A 19,730-nucleotide genomic window follows, 5' to 3' on the forward strand; every position below is an offset into this window, starting at 1 on the left:
GCACACAAACTCAAATTTGTTGTTCCTTCATGCTGCTATTTTCAAACCGGTCATGAGACTTCAGCAGAGAGCAGAAAGCTAAATGCACGACAACAAAGCTGCTCAGTTACATCTTTCAAAAGAGGCCAATTTTGTCTGCCATAAATCAAGGTTGATTCCGTAAAATCTCACTGTTAAAAACGAACAGAGAAGGATAGGTCTATGGGCGATACTGTCATGGGGGTGGTTTGTTGAGGTGAGGATAAGGACGCAGGTTGACCCAGGATGAAGTGAAAATGATGAATTTAATGGTGAATTCCAAGGAACAGGTCAACAGAGGACAGCACAAGGAACATCTGACTGAGGAACAGACAGCACAGAGAAACTGGCTACACACGACGAGATTTGACATAAGACGACCAACGACAAGGATCCCACAAGAGACAAGGACAACAGGTGGGATTAAATACACATGGGGTAATCAAGGGGATGAGACACACCTGGGAAACAATCAACGGGGAGGACAGGACAGAGACTCAGGAAAAACAGGACTGAACACAGAAAATCTCAAAAATAAACACACAGAAACACGGATCGTGACAGATACAAAACATGTTCAATTCATTTTTGCACAAAATCATTCTTACATGATGAGATTTTAGTCCGCTCAGTTCTGTCTATTTTGAACTCCTTTCAGAATGAGATGTATAACTGTACATCTTTGAAAAGTATAAGTAGAGACTCCTGCACAACCAGCAAGAATGTAGCACGTTTTTGGATGGTAAATCAACATAAAAACACTTGCCTTTTCCAACAGCCATTGTAAAACGCATACAGCAATAAAACCAGCTGATCAAATGTCCTGGAGCTCAGCTTGGGTTGCTAGGTGACAGGTTGAAGTTCACTGGGGTTGCTAGGTAACAGACTGCGCTTTGCTGGGGTTGCTACTAGGAGGGCAGTGCTTGCAGATTTGTTGCATTACATTTGGAAGGTTTTTGAAATGACTAATTTTCCAGACACCAAAAAAACTTAAAATTAACTTACTGACACTACAGTCCACATAATCTTTTACTGAATAACCACAAATATAAGATGCAAAAAATATCTGTCATCAATTTGCTTTTGCTTAGAAATATTACACAAATCCTCCTTATCTGCCAAGCTGTGTAAAGTTTACAGCGTGACGTCCACTTTGGATCACTCACAACAGACTCCTCTACAGCTAAAGTAAATAACTTGATGATTTGCAAACTAACACATAACAATAACTCAGAAATTGTGTCCTCCCGACACTGTTATTTATATTGGATGAACATCTTGTGATATGGCATACTATTTTTTGAGGAATGCAAAAAAAAAAAAATAATAATAATAAAAAATTACTGAAAGATTCTACATAAAGCATTCAAAACAATGCACAAGTGGCTGGGAATGTTGATACACAGGAGTTTCAAAACCAGATTATTATTATTATTTTTTTTTTTTTTTTTAAATCGGCATTGTAAAAATGTTTTAGTTACCAGTAATTTACAGAAGTACAGAGTGAGTACTGGACGTATGAAAAACCAAAAAGGGAACCAATTGCATAATAATGATATTCAAAATGGAAATTATGGTTGAACTTTTTTTATTATTATTATTTGGAAAAGCAGATGAGAGTCCATCACAATCTTTCATTGATTACATTTGTTTTTATTGGTGTATAAAGTAACATATAAATCAATAAAAACAAGTTTAGTTTGCTCTTACTAAATTAGTACGCTTTTATGTAGAAATTAAATGTTTGTTGTGTGGAATATGATACTGACAGTGAATGAAGTTAGTTAAAATGTGGCCATCACATTGTACTAAATGGAAGACATGCTTGTGTGAGTACTAGTGTTCGCATTGTGTTGCTGTACTGTATTAACAGTCCATTATAAACTGAACTCACCATGTGGTAGTTTATGATCTCTTGCAGGCTTTCCCCACACTTTTCCAGGCACTCCTGTAGAAAAAAATACAAAATGCACAAAACAATTTCTCTTACTTTTACCATTATTAATCTATTGAGAAATAAAGAAGCAAATCTGTAACAAAAAAAACATTATTTATTTGACTTCCAGCCGGAGGAAAGTGATCTGGACGTCAAAGCGGAGGAATGTAACAGAGGTGTGTTTTAACAACCTACTGGAAATAGCTATTACTGAAGCTGATTCACATCTTTTCCCAATTCATTCCTTACTTTATTATGGAAAGTGAAAACATGAACAAGAATTTAATAGGAAAATAACAATTAATCACAAGGCAGAAGCCATGGAGACTTTTATTAGAGCTTTTGTCTTCAACCATTAAAACGGTCCAGCCAAATTCTTCCAGGCCTGATATGATTCTCACTGACTAATCTGTTAGGAATAACATTTGTTCACATAAATACAGAGCTGCAAGGCCAACACCCAAAACATTAGTGACAACACTTTAAAGATCAAGTACTAAATAAAAGACATAGTTTTGTATGTTGCAGGTGTGAAGGGAAGTGAACTTGTCAGAACCTCACCGAGATCATCTCATCCTTTTTGCACTGCTGAGACAGATCCCGGATGCCGTTGACAAACAGCTTGTTGGCACTGATGTACGCCTTCCCAGCCTCGATCATCCCGCTGCATAGCTTCACCAGCTGGAGGGGGAAGAAAAGTCACCCAGATGGTTCAATCAAACAATTACTGAATGATTCATGGAGTCCAAACAAAGTCGTATTTTTGATGATTCAGTTGTTGTTGCACTGAGCCTGGAGTACTTTGCAAGTAAATGTCATCGTAAGAAGAAATCCTACAACAAGAAGAGGCCGAATTCAATTATATTCAAATGAAAATGATTTTGGCCAAAAATATTCCAAAATTAGCTTCAGATCATTCTGACCCTGTACTGCAACCAGCTGGGTGTTGAAAGGGCAGAAAGTAGAAACACATACATGCAGAAACAGTTGACCTGGAGTAGTTTCTACAGAAGAAGCTATGTTTTGACCATCACCTGACAGTCCAGCAGACTTGGTTCAACTGAGGAACAAAGTTGTAACATTTGTTACATTTTCAGGTGGGGTGGTTCCCTTTCAAATGAGCCAAAACCTTTGAAAAACCAGTTCCCTCCTTCACCTGTGGTGGCGCTGCACCAGGAACCACTGAAGGAAATGACAGAAAAACGTCTGAAGAAGACACTGAGCACAACTTCCCTTTTCACAAAATGTAAACAAAAATAGAGTGGCGTCAGATTTTGCTAGTTGTAGCATTTGTCTTTTGTCATTGGTAAAAGTCCATGAGCCATTTCTCCCAATCCAGGTCAGATATTTTGCACCATTTAAGTTCTTCTAACTTAACTTACATCACTAACTTAAAATAAGTAGCTATTTTAACTTGAAAATGTGAATGAAAATAAGAAATGTGTGCTTGTTCAACTTGGTGAAAAATATATTTGGTTTAAACTACACTATTAAGTCGAAACTTAAAAAACAATGTTTAGAAACTTGTCTCTGGTTGTTAAATCAACTTTCTTAAATTCAAAATTATGTTCTTGTTGACTTTACTTGCATTCTCAAGGCAGAAAGTGAACCTTCATTTTCAAGTTAAACCACTTTCAAAATGTTTTACACTGTATGGTCTCAAAAGTAGACAGGGAGCGGGCTTTATGGAAAGAAACTAGCAGATGGTTCCACAGAAAGGAGCCAAATAAAGAAAAGATCAGCTTTTAGAAAAAAAATCTTCAATTCACATCCAATTATATAAAATCAAGTTGAGATCCAATTCAATCCAATATAATTCACTCATACAATCCGAAAGCAGTGCTCTGTTGGAAACATATAGAAGAATAAGAAATGTATAAAACAGGATACAGAGCTTCACATGTAAAAAAAATCATCATGATAGCTAATGAATAGAAGCTAAAAATGAAGAAATATGATTTCTGCCCTCTGATGAACTGCTGATCTCTCCAGGGTATGACCAGCCTTTCATCTGATGACCGCAAGAGACCGCAGCAGCTGTCCTGTGACCTGAATGGATAAGCAGGCATATACGATGGATGGATGATCTCTCCTTTTAATTTTAATATTGCTGCAGCATTTGGGATCAGCTGAAGGGCTTTTACAGAGCTACGAATCTGGGAAATCCTAGTAGCAAAAAATAAATATTGTCCAGCAGTAGCAAACACATGGACCAGTTTTCCTGCATCACTCTACAACACATGTGTCAAACTCAAGGCCCGCGGGCCACGTCATTTTATGTGGCCCCCGCAGCATTTTATAGGCCGACATTGACTTACAATAGGTTTTGAGCACGAATTGACTACAAACTACATCTCCCACAATGCATTCCGATTGTTACCAGCTAACATTACGGCTTCTCGCCACTAGAGAGCAGCAGAGTCACCTCAAGCTGCTTATTGATTTTCCCAGCGAATAAAACTGAGACATCGACAAGCTAACATCAAAACATACAAGAAAAGAAAAATCGATTTACAAGTAAGACTGTGAATGAAGATGTGTGTGAGTTGGTGTCAGGGCGACAGGTCGTGCTAGACGTTATCTTGACCGACAACATAAAAAAAAAATCGGTCCTGTACTATTTTATACGTGAAATTACAATCATATTAACATCGACTATTTAGTCTAATTAATTTTTGCATCATTTATTTCCTTAAGATAAACTGCCGGCTCCACGAGTGGATTAACACAACGTTGCATTCTCTTTAGTTTTCTCTGGTCTGCAATGGAGACTTGAATTTAACGCGCCATTTCAACCATAGGTTTGTAATGCGCTTCCTAACCATTTTTTATTTGTATTGATTTTATTTTTGAACCATTTTTTTAATTGTAAAGTGATTTTTTTTACCATTTTTTAATTTTAAAGTGTTGATTTTATTTTTGAACCATTTTTTTAAATTGTAAAGTGTTGATGTTATTTTTGAAACCTTATTTATTTTGAAGTGTTGATTTTATTTTTGAAACCTTTTTTATTGTAAAGTGTTGATTTTATTTTTGAAACCTTATTTATTTTGAAATGTTGATTTTATTTTGAAGTGTTGATTTTATTTTTGAAACCTTTTTTATTGTAAAGTGTTGATTTTATTTTTGAACCCTTATTTATTTTGAAGTGTTGATTGTCTGAAAGACCTTACACATGAATTGCCCCATATGGGGTTTGAACCGATGACCTCAGCATTACAAGCACGGTGCTCTAACCTGCTGAGCTAACTCACCTACCGTACAAACTGTTGAGTTTCCATGGATTTAAGAAGAACTTACATGATCTTATCACAATGGAAATTTGATAAAAGTGCTTATATTCCTATGTTTTTCAAAACAACATACATAATATTTTATTTTCCAGAGATGTTGTATTTTGAAGTGTTGATATTATTTTTGAACCATTTTTAATTTTCAAGGGATTGTATTTCAGAGATATTTTTTTATTTAATGTCTTAATTTTATTTTTGAACCATTTTTTATTTGTAAGTATTAATTTTATTTTTTAGCCATTTAACCAATTCTCTGTAGAACCATTTGTCTCTGCTAATGACATCTTTAATACATTTCTTTGATCCCAGGCTGAGTTTATGGACTGTAATGTGAAATTGGGCACAATTATAAGTCTGACAGTTTGTTCACCAAGTTACTGTGCTCTCTGAGAGGATCTGTAAGTATTTGACATTGTTCCATGCCCATAGTTGACATTAGTCTCTAACAAAATGTGGATCATCTACCAGGAACACTCCAAAGAGCATGAGTTTCTGTAGTGTAGTGGTTGTCACGTTGGCTTTACATGCAAAAGGTTTCTGGTTCAAAACCAGAAAGAAACAGATTTTGCATGTTCTATTCATCACAGGTGTTTACTAAAGGTCAACAAGGGTTCTGTGGTGTCATGGTCTGTACTCTGAATCCAGGCATCTGAGTGCAAGCCTCAGTTGAAATTTTCATGCGTTGCATCTCATTTCATCAACTTTGGAACCTCAAACTGAAACAAAGCAGAGAAGTTCAGTTCCTGTGGTGTAGTGGTTATCATGTTTGCTTTACACATAAAAGGTTTCTGGTTCGAAACCAGACAGAAATGGTTTTTGTAGGTTATGCATCTCTTTGGGTGCAATGAGACAACAAGAGCCTTCCTCTTTTGTGATGGTTCATTTGCCAATCGACTTCAATGTAGGCTTCTTTGAAATCGAAGCTACTTTACTTCAATTACCAATTGGCAGTTCTATGGCGTAATGCACATGTGTCAAACTCAAGGCCTGTCGGCCACATGTGGCCCCCCAGCATTTTATAGGCCAATGATTGACTTAAGGTTTTGAGCACGAATTGACTACAAACTACATTTCAACCAAAGGTTTGTAATGCGCTTCCTAACCAGACGCTCCAAAGCGTCCGGTCCATAACTCTTCAACACGCTGTCAGCTCCCGGTCAGAAAGATGCATTTAGTTCAGACCATGAGATGATATTCAGAAAGGATTTTTTAAATTAATTGATTTCAGTTGCCTCTGAGACTATATCTTTGCATAAAGTCTATAATGTCTGCCCATGTGACTTGTTTTTATTATTTGTTTGCTTACCTTTAAACACTGATTTAAATATTGTAATTTTTAAACTGAGCAGTAATTTTACATCCATGGAAACTCAAATGTAATATTTAAAACTTCAATACATAAAATCGGTTATTTAACAATATGAGGTGGTGTTTAATTTATTTTTAACATTGTATTTTTATACAGTTATGCTAGGGCTGCCCAAGTCTAGTTTTCCAGAGCTACCATCTGCAACTTTAGATGGATACCTTCTCTAACACACCTGGACCACTGACTCATTATAAGCCTCTATAGAACTGAATGAGGGAAGTCAACCTTTTGTCTGGGGTGTGTTTTAGCAGGGATTTGTACTGTCAATGTGGCCCGTTGAGGGTGGCCAATATGCTGAAGTGGCCCTCGGTAAAATTGAGTTTGACACCCCTGCTCTACAATATATCCCCAGAGGTTTAAGTTATTTTACATGTAAATATGTTACTGGGTTTGAAGACTGGAAATGATGGATGGAAGATTAGAAGATAAAAATCACAGAGGTTTCCAGTATTGATGGCATTAAAAGGCCAGCCTGACTAATCCAGTCTCCATCCGACATACAAAGTCAGGGTTAGGGTCAGAACAGGACCAGATGGACTCCTGACACAAGTATTACGGGAAAAGCATCTGGCTTCCTCATCAAAGGGCAACTGCAGGCTCTGAAAGCCAAGACACAATCTGATGACCTCTCACTGAACTGTTTAAAAGGACAGAGTGACATTTGATGTCAATTAAGCAGAAAACAAGGCAGCCAGCGGCGAAACTGATTAATGTTAGGCGTATGGGATAGGTACTGCTTGGATGTAAGTTCTGAGTCTAACAGGAACACTGCGTCTGATGTGTGCTGCAACATGCAGGAGCATGAACAATGTAGCGTTCTTTCTCCTTCTTCTACCTTTTTCTCTCTTTTTGATGTTCTTGATTACTACCATGCATGCTTTACTTCTGGTCAATGCAAGATTGTAAAAAAACAAAACAAAAAAAACATGAAGTCTATATGTTGTAGGAATTATTCCCTTTCCATATAAAGGGACAGAGGGCTACATGTAACCTTCAGAGCATGTGGAATCAATCATGTATATAGAATTTGGATGATCTTTCTTATACAGCAAATGAAGCCAAGACTGAAAGAGAATTATTTTAATCTGATCGATGCAGCAGCCCTGATCACCTAACGTCATAAACAGCGGATTTGAGGCTGCTGCTGCTGCAACTGTTTGTAACTTATCGGCTTCTATATAAAAGTGTTTTTATGCAGACCCTGAAGGGTCAACAAAATGTAAAAGCTGCCTTTGCAAACTGCAACAATTCAATTAACAGATATTTATTAATCCCAAAGGGAAATGAAATAAGACAAACAAACAAAAACAACAACAAAAACCGTAACAGAACAAAATGTCCCAAGAACAAATAGTAATAGGAGCCACAACAAAACAACAAAAGCCACAACAGACGTCATGCTAGCAAGTTCATCATAACTTCCCTTGTGGCTTTTTGTTATTGGCTTTGCGGCTGATGTATGCGCCAAGACGTGTGTTCAGTAATGTTCTGCATTCACACCAGCCCTGTTTAGGCTGCTTTAAATTAGCTTTAGTTTGTTTGCCTAGAAATCCAGTCCATTCGGGGAGGTGTGAATGTGTAATCAAACTCTGATAGGGATTGAAAAAGTGATCTCTGGACTTCCTAAAAACAGAGGTCTCGGTTTGGTTGAGATGAAATCTGGCACTCCAAAACAGGAAGTGGACCATAGCACAGGGCATTCTGGGTAAATACAACCAAAACAAACATGCGAGTCTAGTGACAGCGGGAGAAATGGCTTGTGCTTTTTTTTTTTTTTTACCAAAACCAAAAGAGAAATCCTACAACCATTAAAATATGATGCTACTCCATTTTTTGCTTAAAAATCTTTGAAAAAGAAGTTGCGCTCAATGTAATTTTCAGAGGTTTTTGTGTCGTTTCCTTCAGTGGTTGTTGGTGCAGCGTCATCACAGGTGAGGGGTGGAAGGAACAAGTTTTTCAAAAGGTTTGGTTTGTTTGATATATTGCATTGTGAAAGTGAACTGCAGCATCTGAAAATGTAATAAATGTTGTAACCAATGTTGCGAGTCTATCGGACTATTAGGTGTGAAAACACCCAATAAGCTCCTGTTATATAACAGATGCATTTACACTGATGATCCCTTTCACATGCATGGTACTTTGTGGAACATTTGTGCTCATAGTGTAGTGGATTTCACCAATTAATCAAATTTCTGTTTTTCAATACTACATTTTTGAAAAATCTAGATTTTTTTTATCAATGCGTTTCTTGGGTTTTCAAAGTTCAGGCACTTTGTTTGACAAGCGAGTTTCACAGCTTCTACTTATTTGGACTTTGAAGTCAGGACTTTAAAATAAAAAAAACATTATTTTGTCATTTCTTTTCTTTTATTAAAATTGGACTTGGTATGAAAACAGTCTGAAATTTTAGCACTAATTTAGGGGTATCATATTGGAAGGGAGCTGAATACAAAAGCACATCTCAAATTTCCATTTTTCCTTTGCTTAATGAAGTGATTTAGCAGTAATGACAGTAAGTGTTATTTTTACCTTATCTAGTTTTGCTTCGATCTCCACAACTTCTGTCTCCACTTCATCAATATTTGCCCTGAAAAGGAAACAGAGACGTGAATCACTCAATGACCAAAAAGCAATGTTTTACCGCACAACTCAAACAAATTCCACGAAGGTCATTCATCTCAAAGGAAAACAGCCGTTTTCCAGTCGGTTTAGTGCTTTCCCACATTCTCAGAGTTCTGCGACACTCCATAAATCTGCCAGTGACAGATCGGGTTTTTGTGGAGCAGCAGCCAGACGTGTTTGAGCTGCACCCGCTGAGAGAGTTGGGGCGAGACGCCGTTCGGGGAGCAGCGCGGATCTGTCAAAACACAGTGACAGACGTGGTCTCCAGACAGCGAGGTGAAACATGTCTACGGCGGTTTCATGACACAAACCACCTAACACACTGCTGAAACCGCCGCCACCACCGAATCCACACCCAGCCGCATCTGGAGCCCCCACCCCAGACCCTGAGAGAGAGAAAGACGTGATTTATGAACACATTCTGCTCCATGATGCAGCCCTTACAAAAACACTGCTGATGTCAGAGTGGGGGGACTAGCAACTGACGTGCAGAGGAACCATATGGATTCACTTTTACAATATTCTGAATAACCTCTGAAATGATGAATCAGGCTAATCGTGATTATTTGCGGTTAATCAATTATTTAAGTAATGGTCAACTAATTTAGTAATCGATTAATTGCTAACAGGACCATACAGATTCAAAGAAAGGCCTTTTGCTGAAGGTAAAACACACAAAAAGCAGCAATTAAGTCAAAACTGGACAGAAAATAAATACATTTGCATTTAAGATGAAAAACTTTTATCTGTGAAGATGTTCAGAACAAGTGGCACCTGGTTCAAATTCTGTACTTTTTACTGTCCAGTTATTAATGGGTTAATCCAAGAAATTATCAACAGATCAGCCCTGCACCGTACTGATAGTAAGTGAAAGCAGAAAGAACTCAATACTTTCTATCTTTTTGCTGCAAATGATCAAACATGCCTTGTTATTGCCTCCTAAGCAATAAAATTTTTATTTTCTTCTTTAAAAAGGAATTGAATTATTTACTTGAATCATTTAATGTATTTCCAATATTGTATAAAAGAGTCTTAAATGAAAAATATGCAGAATGTGACCGTTTTAAAAATCTGATTAATAGTCAATAACTAAAATAATTGTTAGTTCCAGTCTCATTCTAAATACACCTGTCTTTGCGTTCATTCTTATCTTTCCATTTTTAGCACCAACTTTAAGACTAAAGTGATGGTCAGCTGGTCGGGCGGGCTAAATCTGCGATCAGGGCAGTAATCTGCTGACAACTGCATAAATGTTTATGGAGCTCAACAGAGAAATAACGAGTCCCTTTCTCATGACAATCAAACTTGAAGTATAAATATCTTTTACCTATTATCTCCCCTGGTTTGGCCACCATGGAGATCAAGATTGGTCTTATTCAGATGGCTGGAAATATATTTTTGTTTATCGTTTTAGAATTTTAAAGCTGTGAAGATGTACATTTACATCGGTTTTACAAATAAGGAAATACCTAAACTTTTAGTACATCAGCATCAAATTATCATCAGTACCAATAGATTGAAACCATTGGTAATCTACCATCTATTTCGAAGAAAGAACCACACGGACTTAATGAGTCATGTCAGATCTTGATTTCTCTATCGGAGATTTCTTTTCTCATTTAAACAACTTTTTTTCTCGTAGTTTTACAAATTTCGCCTGGCAATATTACATCTTTATTCTGCTATATTTTCGTGATTAAAAAAAACAAAAACCAAACAATTCTCTAAGTCTGGCCTTGTACTTTGCCTCCTTTTGAGCCACCATTGTTTGGAAGTGGCCGGCTTAAATTCTTCAGGGCATTAATAATTCGCACAAATATACTGAACTAATTCCTGATGAACTGATTCAAGACAGCAGAAATTCTTCCAAAACCTTCATCTGGTACGAAAAGGGTGACTATTTCTGGCAGCTCCTTCAGCTGCACTCCCTCACACACTTGACTTCATTTGATCCTGAGGTTATGCTGCAAATTGTGCAGCAGCCTCCTGATGATAGCATTTGTGGCGTATTTCGGCCACGGCTGGCACCAGACATAACTTGGCCCTCATCTCTTCCCTCTCCGGGTGGATTAGCCCGCGCTGGCTGGCTCAAGGGACAAAGGCTGGCACGTGTTGTCCACCCCCACAGCTTCCACCGCCCTCCATCTCCCTTTACACGAACCGAGAGAGAGGAAGGAGGAATCGTCCAGAGAGGAAATACATGTCAAAAGTCGTAACTCAAAAAGACTGGAGATATGCATTACTTAAATAACCAATCCCATATTATTCCACATGTGGACGGTTGTTATTATAAACTAGACTGATCTCCCACTGAACAGCTTTGAACCAACCACAGCTTGGGGTACGGTCACAGTGTGTAAAGCCGTTTTCACTGCTGAAGCAATTTTTTTTGTCAAGCTACTCCTTTTATGTGATAATAGAGAGCTTAGCAGCCACTGGCTTTTCTTTGGACCCGTTGTCCTCATGCCTCTCAGCTGCTGCCAGCTGATTCTGAAATGTCAGATTTTATTTTCCAAATGTCAACAGTGGCTTTCAGAAGCTTTGCTATTTTCAGATGATCAGCGGTTTATCAGAGGCAGCTTAATATTGCCTGTCCGTAGCCACATCATCTAATAGTTGAAGTTCAATTGTGCATGAAAAACTCCTGTATTTAATCAAAAGGCATATTATTTTCAGATATAGTAGATATTTCTAAGAAGGGTTTTGAGAACCTTTTCACTTCATCTCAAGATTTCTACTCAAAAGGGTTCTTAAAGTCACAAGAGGTTGTTTTTGCTTTTGTCAGACAGACGCCTAAAAGCATGGACATCTGCCAATTCGTGGAGTCACAAAGTTTTCTTTGGAATGTAACCCAAATCACTCACAGCAAATTAGTCAATTTGCTCCTTTCTTTGGAACGTACAGCTGTGTTCAAAAGAATAGGTAGCTTGGGAAGTTGAACTACCTAGGTGCAATGCTAGTTGACGCTATTAGCTAGTATTTGCAAAGCAGACTTGTCTGGATTTCATATTATTTGAACTTTTTTTCTTAGAATTATGACTTTAATCTCAGATTTTTGACTTCTTCAGAAGATTGAAGTAAAAATTCTGACAAAAAAAAAATCAAAGATCTTAAAGTCCAAATTCTCCTTTTTTAAGTAGCTCTAATCCTCTTAATACTTTTCTCTTTTACAAGACAATCTGAATTTCAAGATTATCATTTTATATTGTAAAAGAAAAAGACTGTGAACAGCATTCGTTTTTCCAGTAGTGGCGAACAAGGCTCCCACCTGTTAGCTGCCGGGGCTTTCAGTGGACGACACTCGGTTTAGCCGGAGTGGTGTGGCAGATGTGTGCTCTCTGACTCACAGGACAGCTGCTGCCCTCAGGCTGTGTCCTCTGTCTCACTGCACACGCCTCCCATAATGGATGCACATGCTGCCCTGGGCCCGTAGCTATGGCAACCGTCTCCTAAGTGGGACGGAGATCTCCCAGCCGTGCAAGCGAGCTGACCCCCGTTCACACAAACTGCACAGGCAACGACACGACGAGCCACAGGGCTCCTGTGGCAGGCGGCTAGTTAAACCCTGTTACACTGCTGTACATCCTCCTGTGTTTCACACATCTACTCCTGCACACCCTGTCCTTAATGGATGATTAGGACTTAATAGATGGCATTAAAAGCAGAAGTGGCCAAACAAGCCTGCATGCGTGAAAGCAGTGAAGTTAGGCAGCGCTTTAACAGCATAATAAAAATAGATTATGCTGAGCAAGCAGCAGCTCTGGTGGTTCTTGCTGGCGACATGCTGACTGGGAATCCAAAGAAAAGCCTGCAGTGCTCAAATCTTCTGATCTGCAATACCTTAAATAAACAACAGGAGCATTTCTCTGCATCAACCAGCAGAAAATGCAGATATTGGAGTAGAAACAGAAAGAACTGTTTTTAAAAAGAAGCCAATACCCTAAAGCACATGTGTCAAACTCAAGGCCCGCGGGCCAAATGTGGCCCGCCATGTCATTTTATGTGGCCCGCCCCAGCATTTTATAGGCCGATGATTGACTTAAAATAGGTTCTGAGCATGAATTGACTACAAACTTCATCTCCCACAATGCATTCCGATTGTTACCCTCCAACATTACGGCTTCTTGCCACTAGAGAGCAGCAGTCACCTCAAGCTGCTTATTGATTGAATAAAACTGAGACATCGACAGTTTTATTCGACAAGCTAACATCAAAACGTCCAAGAAAAGAAAAATCGATTTACAAGTAAGACTGTGAATGAAGATGTGTGTGAGTTGGTGTCAGGGCGGCAGGTCGTGCTAGACCTTTTTTGTTATCCGTTATCTTGACCAACAACATAAAAAAAATTTTAAAAAAATCGGTCATGTACTATTTTTACCTGTGAAATTACAATCATATTAACATTGGCTATTCAAAAATATATTTAATTGTAAAGTGTTGATTTTATTTTTGAATCCTTATTTTGAAGTGTTGATTGTCTGAAAGACCTTACACATGAATTGCCCCATATGGGATTTGAACCGATGACCTCAGCATTACCAGCACCGTGCTCTAACCTGCTGAGCTAACTCACCTACCTTACAAACTGTTGAGTTTCCATGGATTTAAGAACTTACATGATCTTACCACAATGAAGATTTGATAAAAGTGCTTATATTCTAATGTTTTTCAAAACAAGATACATAATATTTTATTTCCCAGAGATTTTGTATTTTGAAGTGTTGATATTATTTTTGAACCATTTTTAATTGTCGTGTTGATTGTATTTCAGAGATATTTTTTATTTTAATATGTTAATTTTATTTTTGAACCATTTTTTATTTGTAAGTATTGATTTTATTTTTTAGCCATTTAAGCAATTCTCTGTAGAGCCATTTGTCTCTGCTAATGACATCTTCAATACAATTTTTTGATCCCAGGCTTAGTTTATGGACTGTAATGTGAAATTAGGCACAAGTATAAGTCTGGCAGTTTGTTCACCAAGTTACTGTGCTCTCTGAGAGGATCTGTGGTATAAGTATTTAACATTGTTCCATGCCCATCATTGACGTTAGTCTCTAACAAAATTTGGATCATCTACCAGGAACACTGCAAAGAGCATGAGTTTCTGTAGTGTAGTGGTTATCACGTTTGCTTCACACGCAAAAGGTCTCTGGTTCGAAACCAGACAGAAACAGATTTTGCATGTTCTATTCATCACAGGTGTTTACTAAAGGTCAACAAGGGTTCTGTGGTGTCATGGTCTGTACTCTGAATCCAGGCATCCGAGTGCAAGCCTCAGTTGAAATTTTCATGCGTTGCATCTAACATCATCAACTTTGGAACCTCAAACTGAAACAAAGCAGAGAAGTTCTGTTCCTGTAGCGTAGTGGTTATCACGTTTGCTTTACACACAATAGGTCTCTGGTTCAAAACCAGAGAGAAATGTCTTTTGTAGGTTATGGATCTCTTAGGGTGCAGTGAGACAACAAGAGCCTTCCTCTTTGGTGATGGTTCATTTGCCAATCGACTTCAATGTAGGCTTCTTTGAAATCGAAGCTACTTCACTTCAATTACCAATTGGAAGTTCTATGGTGTAATGCACGTAACTGAATGAGGGAAGTCAGCCTTCTGTCTGGGGTGTGTTTTAGCAGGGATGCACTCCTGATTTGTACCGTCAATGTGGCCCGTTGAGGGTGGCCAATATACTGAAGTGGCCCTCGGTGAAATTGAGTTTGACACCCCTGCTCTAAAGTTTTTGCATGAGTTTATGTTGTACATGAAGCAGATGTCTTAGCAAATCCGTCTGGCGATTTGGTGATGGGATTCTGAGCAGCAAGCAAACGACAGGTCCAGGAAGTGACCCCCAAAATAAATCAGGACCCCAGAAACATTCTGTAGAGCTGTTAGCTGCCTTTCAAATCAAATTAGCAACAGATGAGAGATGCTGCAGTGTAGGCCAGGATAACAGTAAGGATGGAAAATGGAGCCTTAATGGGTCCACAAGTTTAACAATTGCACAATTTCATCATCATTCTGCTTTCCCCCCCTTCTTCCCTGGAGAAATAAAGGAGAAAAAACATCATATAATGAATACAGAAGAGGTTGAACTAGTTCTGTTGTCTACATGCGGTTTGTGGATTCAGGAATGCCTTTAGACCGTTTACTGGTAAACGGAGGTTAGCAAGGGTTGCCGAGTGAGTATGTGGTGCTGGGGATGTTTCAACAGTCCTTGTGCAATCAAAACATGATTTGTTTTTTGAACTCAAGTCAAGTTTGTTCCCAATGCGGGTTGGACTCCACCAGTGCCAATCCTGGTGCCAGATCCTGTTTGTGGTGTTCAATGACAGAATCTCAAGTGTCTGCTTTGGAACTTCACGAGTCTATCAGCACGAGTTATGATCTGTGTTGATCTGTGATCTGCATTATCTGGTAAAACAGTATCTTGTCAGCTCATCATAGGATGTATTAAATTGTGTGAGTGAATAAATTGTCTTACTTTCTTTGCAGATGATGTGATTCTGTTGGGCTACGTTCAATCAGCAAGCAAATGCGCTTTTTTTTTTGCCTGTATGCGACAACATACCATATCCAACTTTTCACAGCAGTTTGAACGGCCCAGTTACGGATTTTACATGTTTGACCAAGTTTGAGAAGCCATTGGTATATTTAAGTGTGTGGTACTGGTGCAGAGTCATGAAATCAATTTGTAATTTATTACATTCATGTCTGTGTTTGAAAAAATAAACATTTCAGTCAATGTAGCGCTGTTTTTCTGTATCGGATCGTTATCAGCCGATACTAAACCTCAGATATCGGTATCGGAAGTGAAACAAATGAACCAGTGCATCCATAATTATGACCCCTTAAAATAAGGGGATGAATTTGTCTATACAGCCATAGAATTAGGGTATAATAAAAGTTGGCATATAGGTGGCGCTCCTATCTACAGGAGTTAAACCCCAGGGAGGACCAACAACCTCCCTGAGGGACCAAATATAGACACTTTGGGATCCATGAGGGGCTGCAGAATGTTGAGAGAGATATCTGTTGTTTTTTAACCTTAAATGAGGCTGGAATAGAGAGCTGGATGGCTCACTGGAGCAGGTGGGCGGAAGAACTCAATATTCACCTTGAGGCTTGAGTTATTCTTAGTCTGCTATTTGCTAGTGCCTTCTGACCCTCTTCATGCTCATCCTCTCCATGTAGAGCACTAGACAAACAGAGATTTGTCTAGTGTCCATTGGTCACTTGTGAAAGTTATTCTATCAGCAACTTCCTGGCAAATCAAGCACTAGATGTATTTTACTGCATACTCCCAGTACAATTCCCCCTGTTTTTTTTTAATCTTCTTCTCACATTATTACCAACTTATATTGCTAGCCTTGAACTAATGACCTTAAAAGAAATCTATGCACTCAAGCAGTTGGCATCACATTACCTCACTTCATAATACTGTGCACTCACGCTGCACTCTACTTTGAATTAACCCAATCATAATATGTTTAAGGTGGATGGGTTTTAAATTTCCCCGACACCCTCTTACTATTGTTCCTGAACTTTAATTTCAGCTCGAAATAATAAAACTGCTCTGGGTTTCTGTCTGGGATGTGGAGATCTCATATTTCTGATTCAGACTAAGTCCAACATGAAGCAACATCTGCATTATTAATAGCTTTGCAAAATTATAAATATTCATCCTCAAGACAAAAATATGCATTCTTTGCTTGGAAAATTGCAGAAAAGCATCACTGTGTTATCACACTTATCTAACTCCATGTAAAAGAAAATAACTTTATTCAGATAAGCTTAGAATATGTTAGACCAGAGATCTGCAACCTGCACCTCTTGGGTCCTTCCACATTGCCTCTTAAAAGCTTTGACTACACATTATAAAGAAACAGTTGAAGTTTTAAAATTAGATATATACAAAGGCAGGTTTTACTTATTTTAAAATTTTTTATGAAACAATTGCATTTTTTTCACCACAACGGAATGACATCGCCAATTAAGGATGGGCAATAAATATTTTTTTTAATTAATTGAACTTTATGTTTTTGAAGATTTAATTTTTCACCAATCCATTCACCCTAGTTTAGATTGATGTCAGCAATCCCAAAGTCTACTCTCCCGTTTGTTATAAGCCTAGAAACTATGTGCAAATATCAACATAGCAGCCATTTTAAAAAATGTGTGTGCGTGCGTGTGTGTGTGTGGGTGTGTGTGTGCGTGTATGTGTGTGTGTGGCCGAACAGCTGACAGGCAAGCTTCGTTTCTACAAGCCCACACACTCTTCCAGTGGGTTAAATACAGAGACCACCACAAGATTTTCTACAAGGAGCCTCAAATGTCAGAAAAACATTCATGGATGCATGACAATATACAGTGACAATATGCTTCATATTCAGGGGTGTCTTTTTAATTTTGTGATTATATACATCAGTGTTAAACACTTCTTGCTGTTCCAATAACCAAATTTCATCATGTCAGCGACTAGTGAACTGAACTGCTTGTGATTTCCAACCTCTTTACTGTCAGAGCAGCACAGGAAACTAACGAGCCAAAAAGAAAAAGTTGCTCAATCACTCCGTCTGTCATCCATCCTGAAAACAACCTCTGTTCTTCTGCTGACGGGAAACATTAAAAAGGAAGGCAAAAGAAGAGGAGAAAGGTAAAACGGAGTTGGCTGACAGTAAATATTCCTCTCTTGTGACTCCACAGAGCTTTTCCAGAATCAACACTGTATTTTTTTTTTTAAGTTTGAAGTGCATATCTGGTTTGTCTGCGTGTTAAGTGCTCATATGGCCAGCCTGCCTGCTGAGGATGAACTTTTGCCCGTCTGCTCTCCACACCGCTATCTCTTCTTCCTTCTCACACGCTGCCACATCCCTGCCATTTATCCCTTTTATTAGCTCATATGTTGGCTGTGTGGTGAATCTCTTAAAAGCCACAGACCACAGCCTATAAACTCTATAGGAGAGAAGGAGCCTGGAGATCTAAATAATATTTTAGGAAATGCATCGAGCAGAATTTAAAACCTCAAATTAACATTAAATGCTACAAAACATATGAATTGCTTAAATGCCGACTGTAAGAGATTGATTAACATCAGCATGTGTGTCATCTTTAAAAGTTCAACTTCTCTGAGAATTATTTATTGTAAACTTTCACATGGTGTAGTAAATTACAGCTTAATTAAGCAAAAAAACAAATAATTAAGAAACATATAAGTCTCATTGAGTTTAAGCTTAAAGTCTGGTTTAAATTTGGTCATGATTAGATGATTTACATTTTTACCAGAAGAACAGATGGATCAGTACCCTATATTATTACCAAGCACAAAAGCAAATGAACCAAATATAGGCCAAAAAAAAAGCTTTATTTCAGTGATTGTTACAAGTTACTACATAAAAATAAAAAAATGTAATCATTTTATGGCCATAAGTTGGATGAAAAACTTCTAATTTCATCTTAAGTATGAGAAATCCAGATGATCTTTCAATAGAAATGCTTGATCATTTATGTTTGACTAATGCTGAAACTCAAAAACATGATTTTTGAAGGAGAATGCATCATTCTAAATGTAACCATGTCATGTCAACAACACCATCTTTAGTGCAGACACCGTTACTGAGGGGACAAAAGTCAGTGTCACTTATTTTCAAAATTGAGATGAGACATACTATTTAAAAAAGAAAAAAATAGATATCTGACATGTTGAGGCATGTCAGAGGTTCATTCAAGCTGCGACAAAATGAGAGAGAGTTAGACTGTTATCAAATAACAGGAAGGCTAAACCGAGAGCAGGTAAGTTTATCAGTTTTATCATTTCTGTTCTCAACTTCTGTTTGTCATGAAATATGCTGGATTTGGAAATGTTGGGAAACTTCCTGAAAACTTCAGATTTAAGGTTTCTAAGCTAAGTGCACGGATGCTAAAGTAATTTTGAAGTATGCTTTAAGTACAAACACAAACTGCAATCCTGAGATGTTAAAGTTCACAAAAACATTTGATTATCCCAACTGAGAGGAAGAAGAATGAAAAGAAACACTTATGGTTGTATTCAAAACTTCCCTGGAGAAAAAGTTCAACGACTTCCCACACTAAGTGTGCCAAAATTGGAATTTTATGCTTTCCCCCACTGCAGGATCAGGCTGTATCATGCCGGACCTTGAGCAACATGTGCACATATTTTCTGAATTTCCCTCGGCGAGACATTAGTTGTGCTGCTGTCCGTGATACAAGCGTTTCACATGTGGTAAAGTAAGCACACCGGCCAGCGGGCAGGCAGGCAGTCAGTCCCCGAGCTGAAGATAACATTCCCACTTAGAAGGAGCAGATGAGTCCATTTCACTCAACATGGAAACAAAGCAAACTGGAACAGAGACATTTTCAAGCAGAAACATTGTAAATCAAACCAAAACCTTACAGCCAAGTTTAGTCCAACAGTTGTTCCTGCCAAGAACTTTCTCTGATATATGCGAGGAAACTGAGGGAAATCTGTCAGTTTTGT

The 19,730-nt window shown here is 38.1% G+C and overlaps 1 protein-coding gene and 1 non-coding gene across 3 annotated transcripts in view; one reads left to right on the forward strand and one right to left on the reverse strand.

Moving 5' to 3' along the window:
- acap3a (ArfGAP with coiled-coil, ankyrin repeat and PH domains 3a) overlaps nucleotides 1-19,730 on the reverse strand; it is a 64,565-nt gene that overhangs the window by 26,880 nt on the left and 17,955 nt on the right. For both annotated transcript variants that reach the window (XM_016681071.1, XM_007570777.2), the window contains exons 2-4: nucleotides 9,146-9,203; nucleotides 2,516-2,635; nucleotides 1,913-1,966 (exon numbers count right to left, since the gene is read on the reverse strand). In XM_016681071.1, coding sequence (XP_016536557.1) covers nucleotides 1,913-1,966; nucleotides 2,516-2,635; nucleotides 9,146-9,203 — 232 coding nt within the window. The remainder of the gene's footprint in view (nucleotides 1-1,912; nucleotides 1,967-2,515; nucleotides 2,636-9,145; nucleotides 9,204-19,730) is intronic.
- On the forward strand, nucleotides 14,342-14,414 carry trnav-cac (transfer RNA valine (anticodon CAC)). Its single transcript has one exon. It is a non-coding gene; the product is annotated as a tRNA-Val (tRNA).

This window comes from Poecilia formosa, unplaced genomic scaffold, assembly GCF_000485575.1.
Source record: "Poecilia formosa unplaced genomic scaffold, Poecilia_formosa-5.1.2 Scaffold268, whole genome shotgun sequence".
NCBI lineage: Eukaryota > Metazoa > Chordata > Actinopteri > Cyprinodontiformes > Poeciliidae > Poecilia > Poecilia formosa.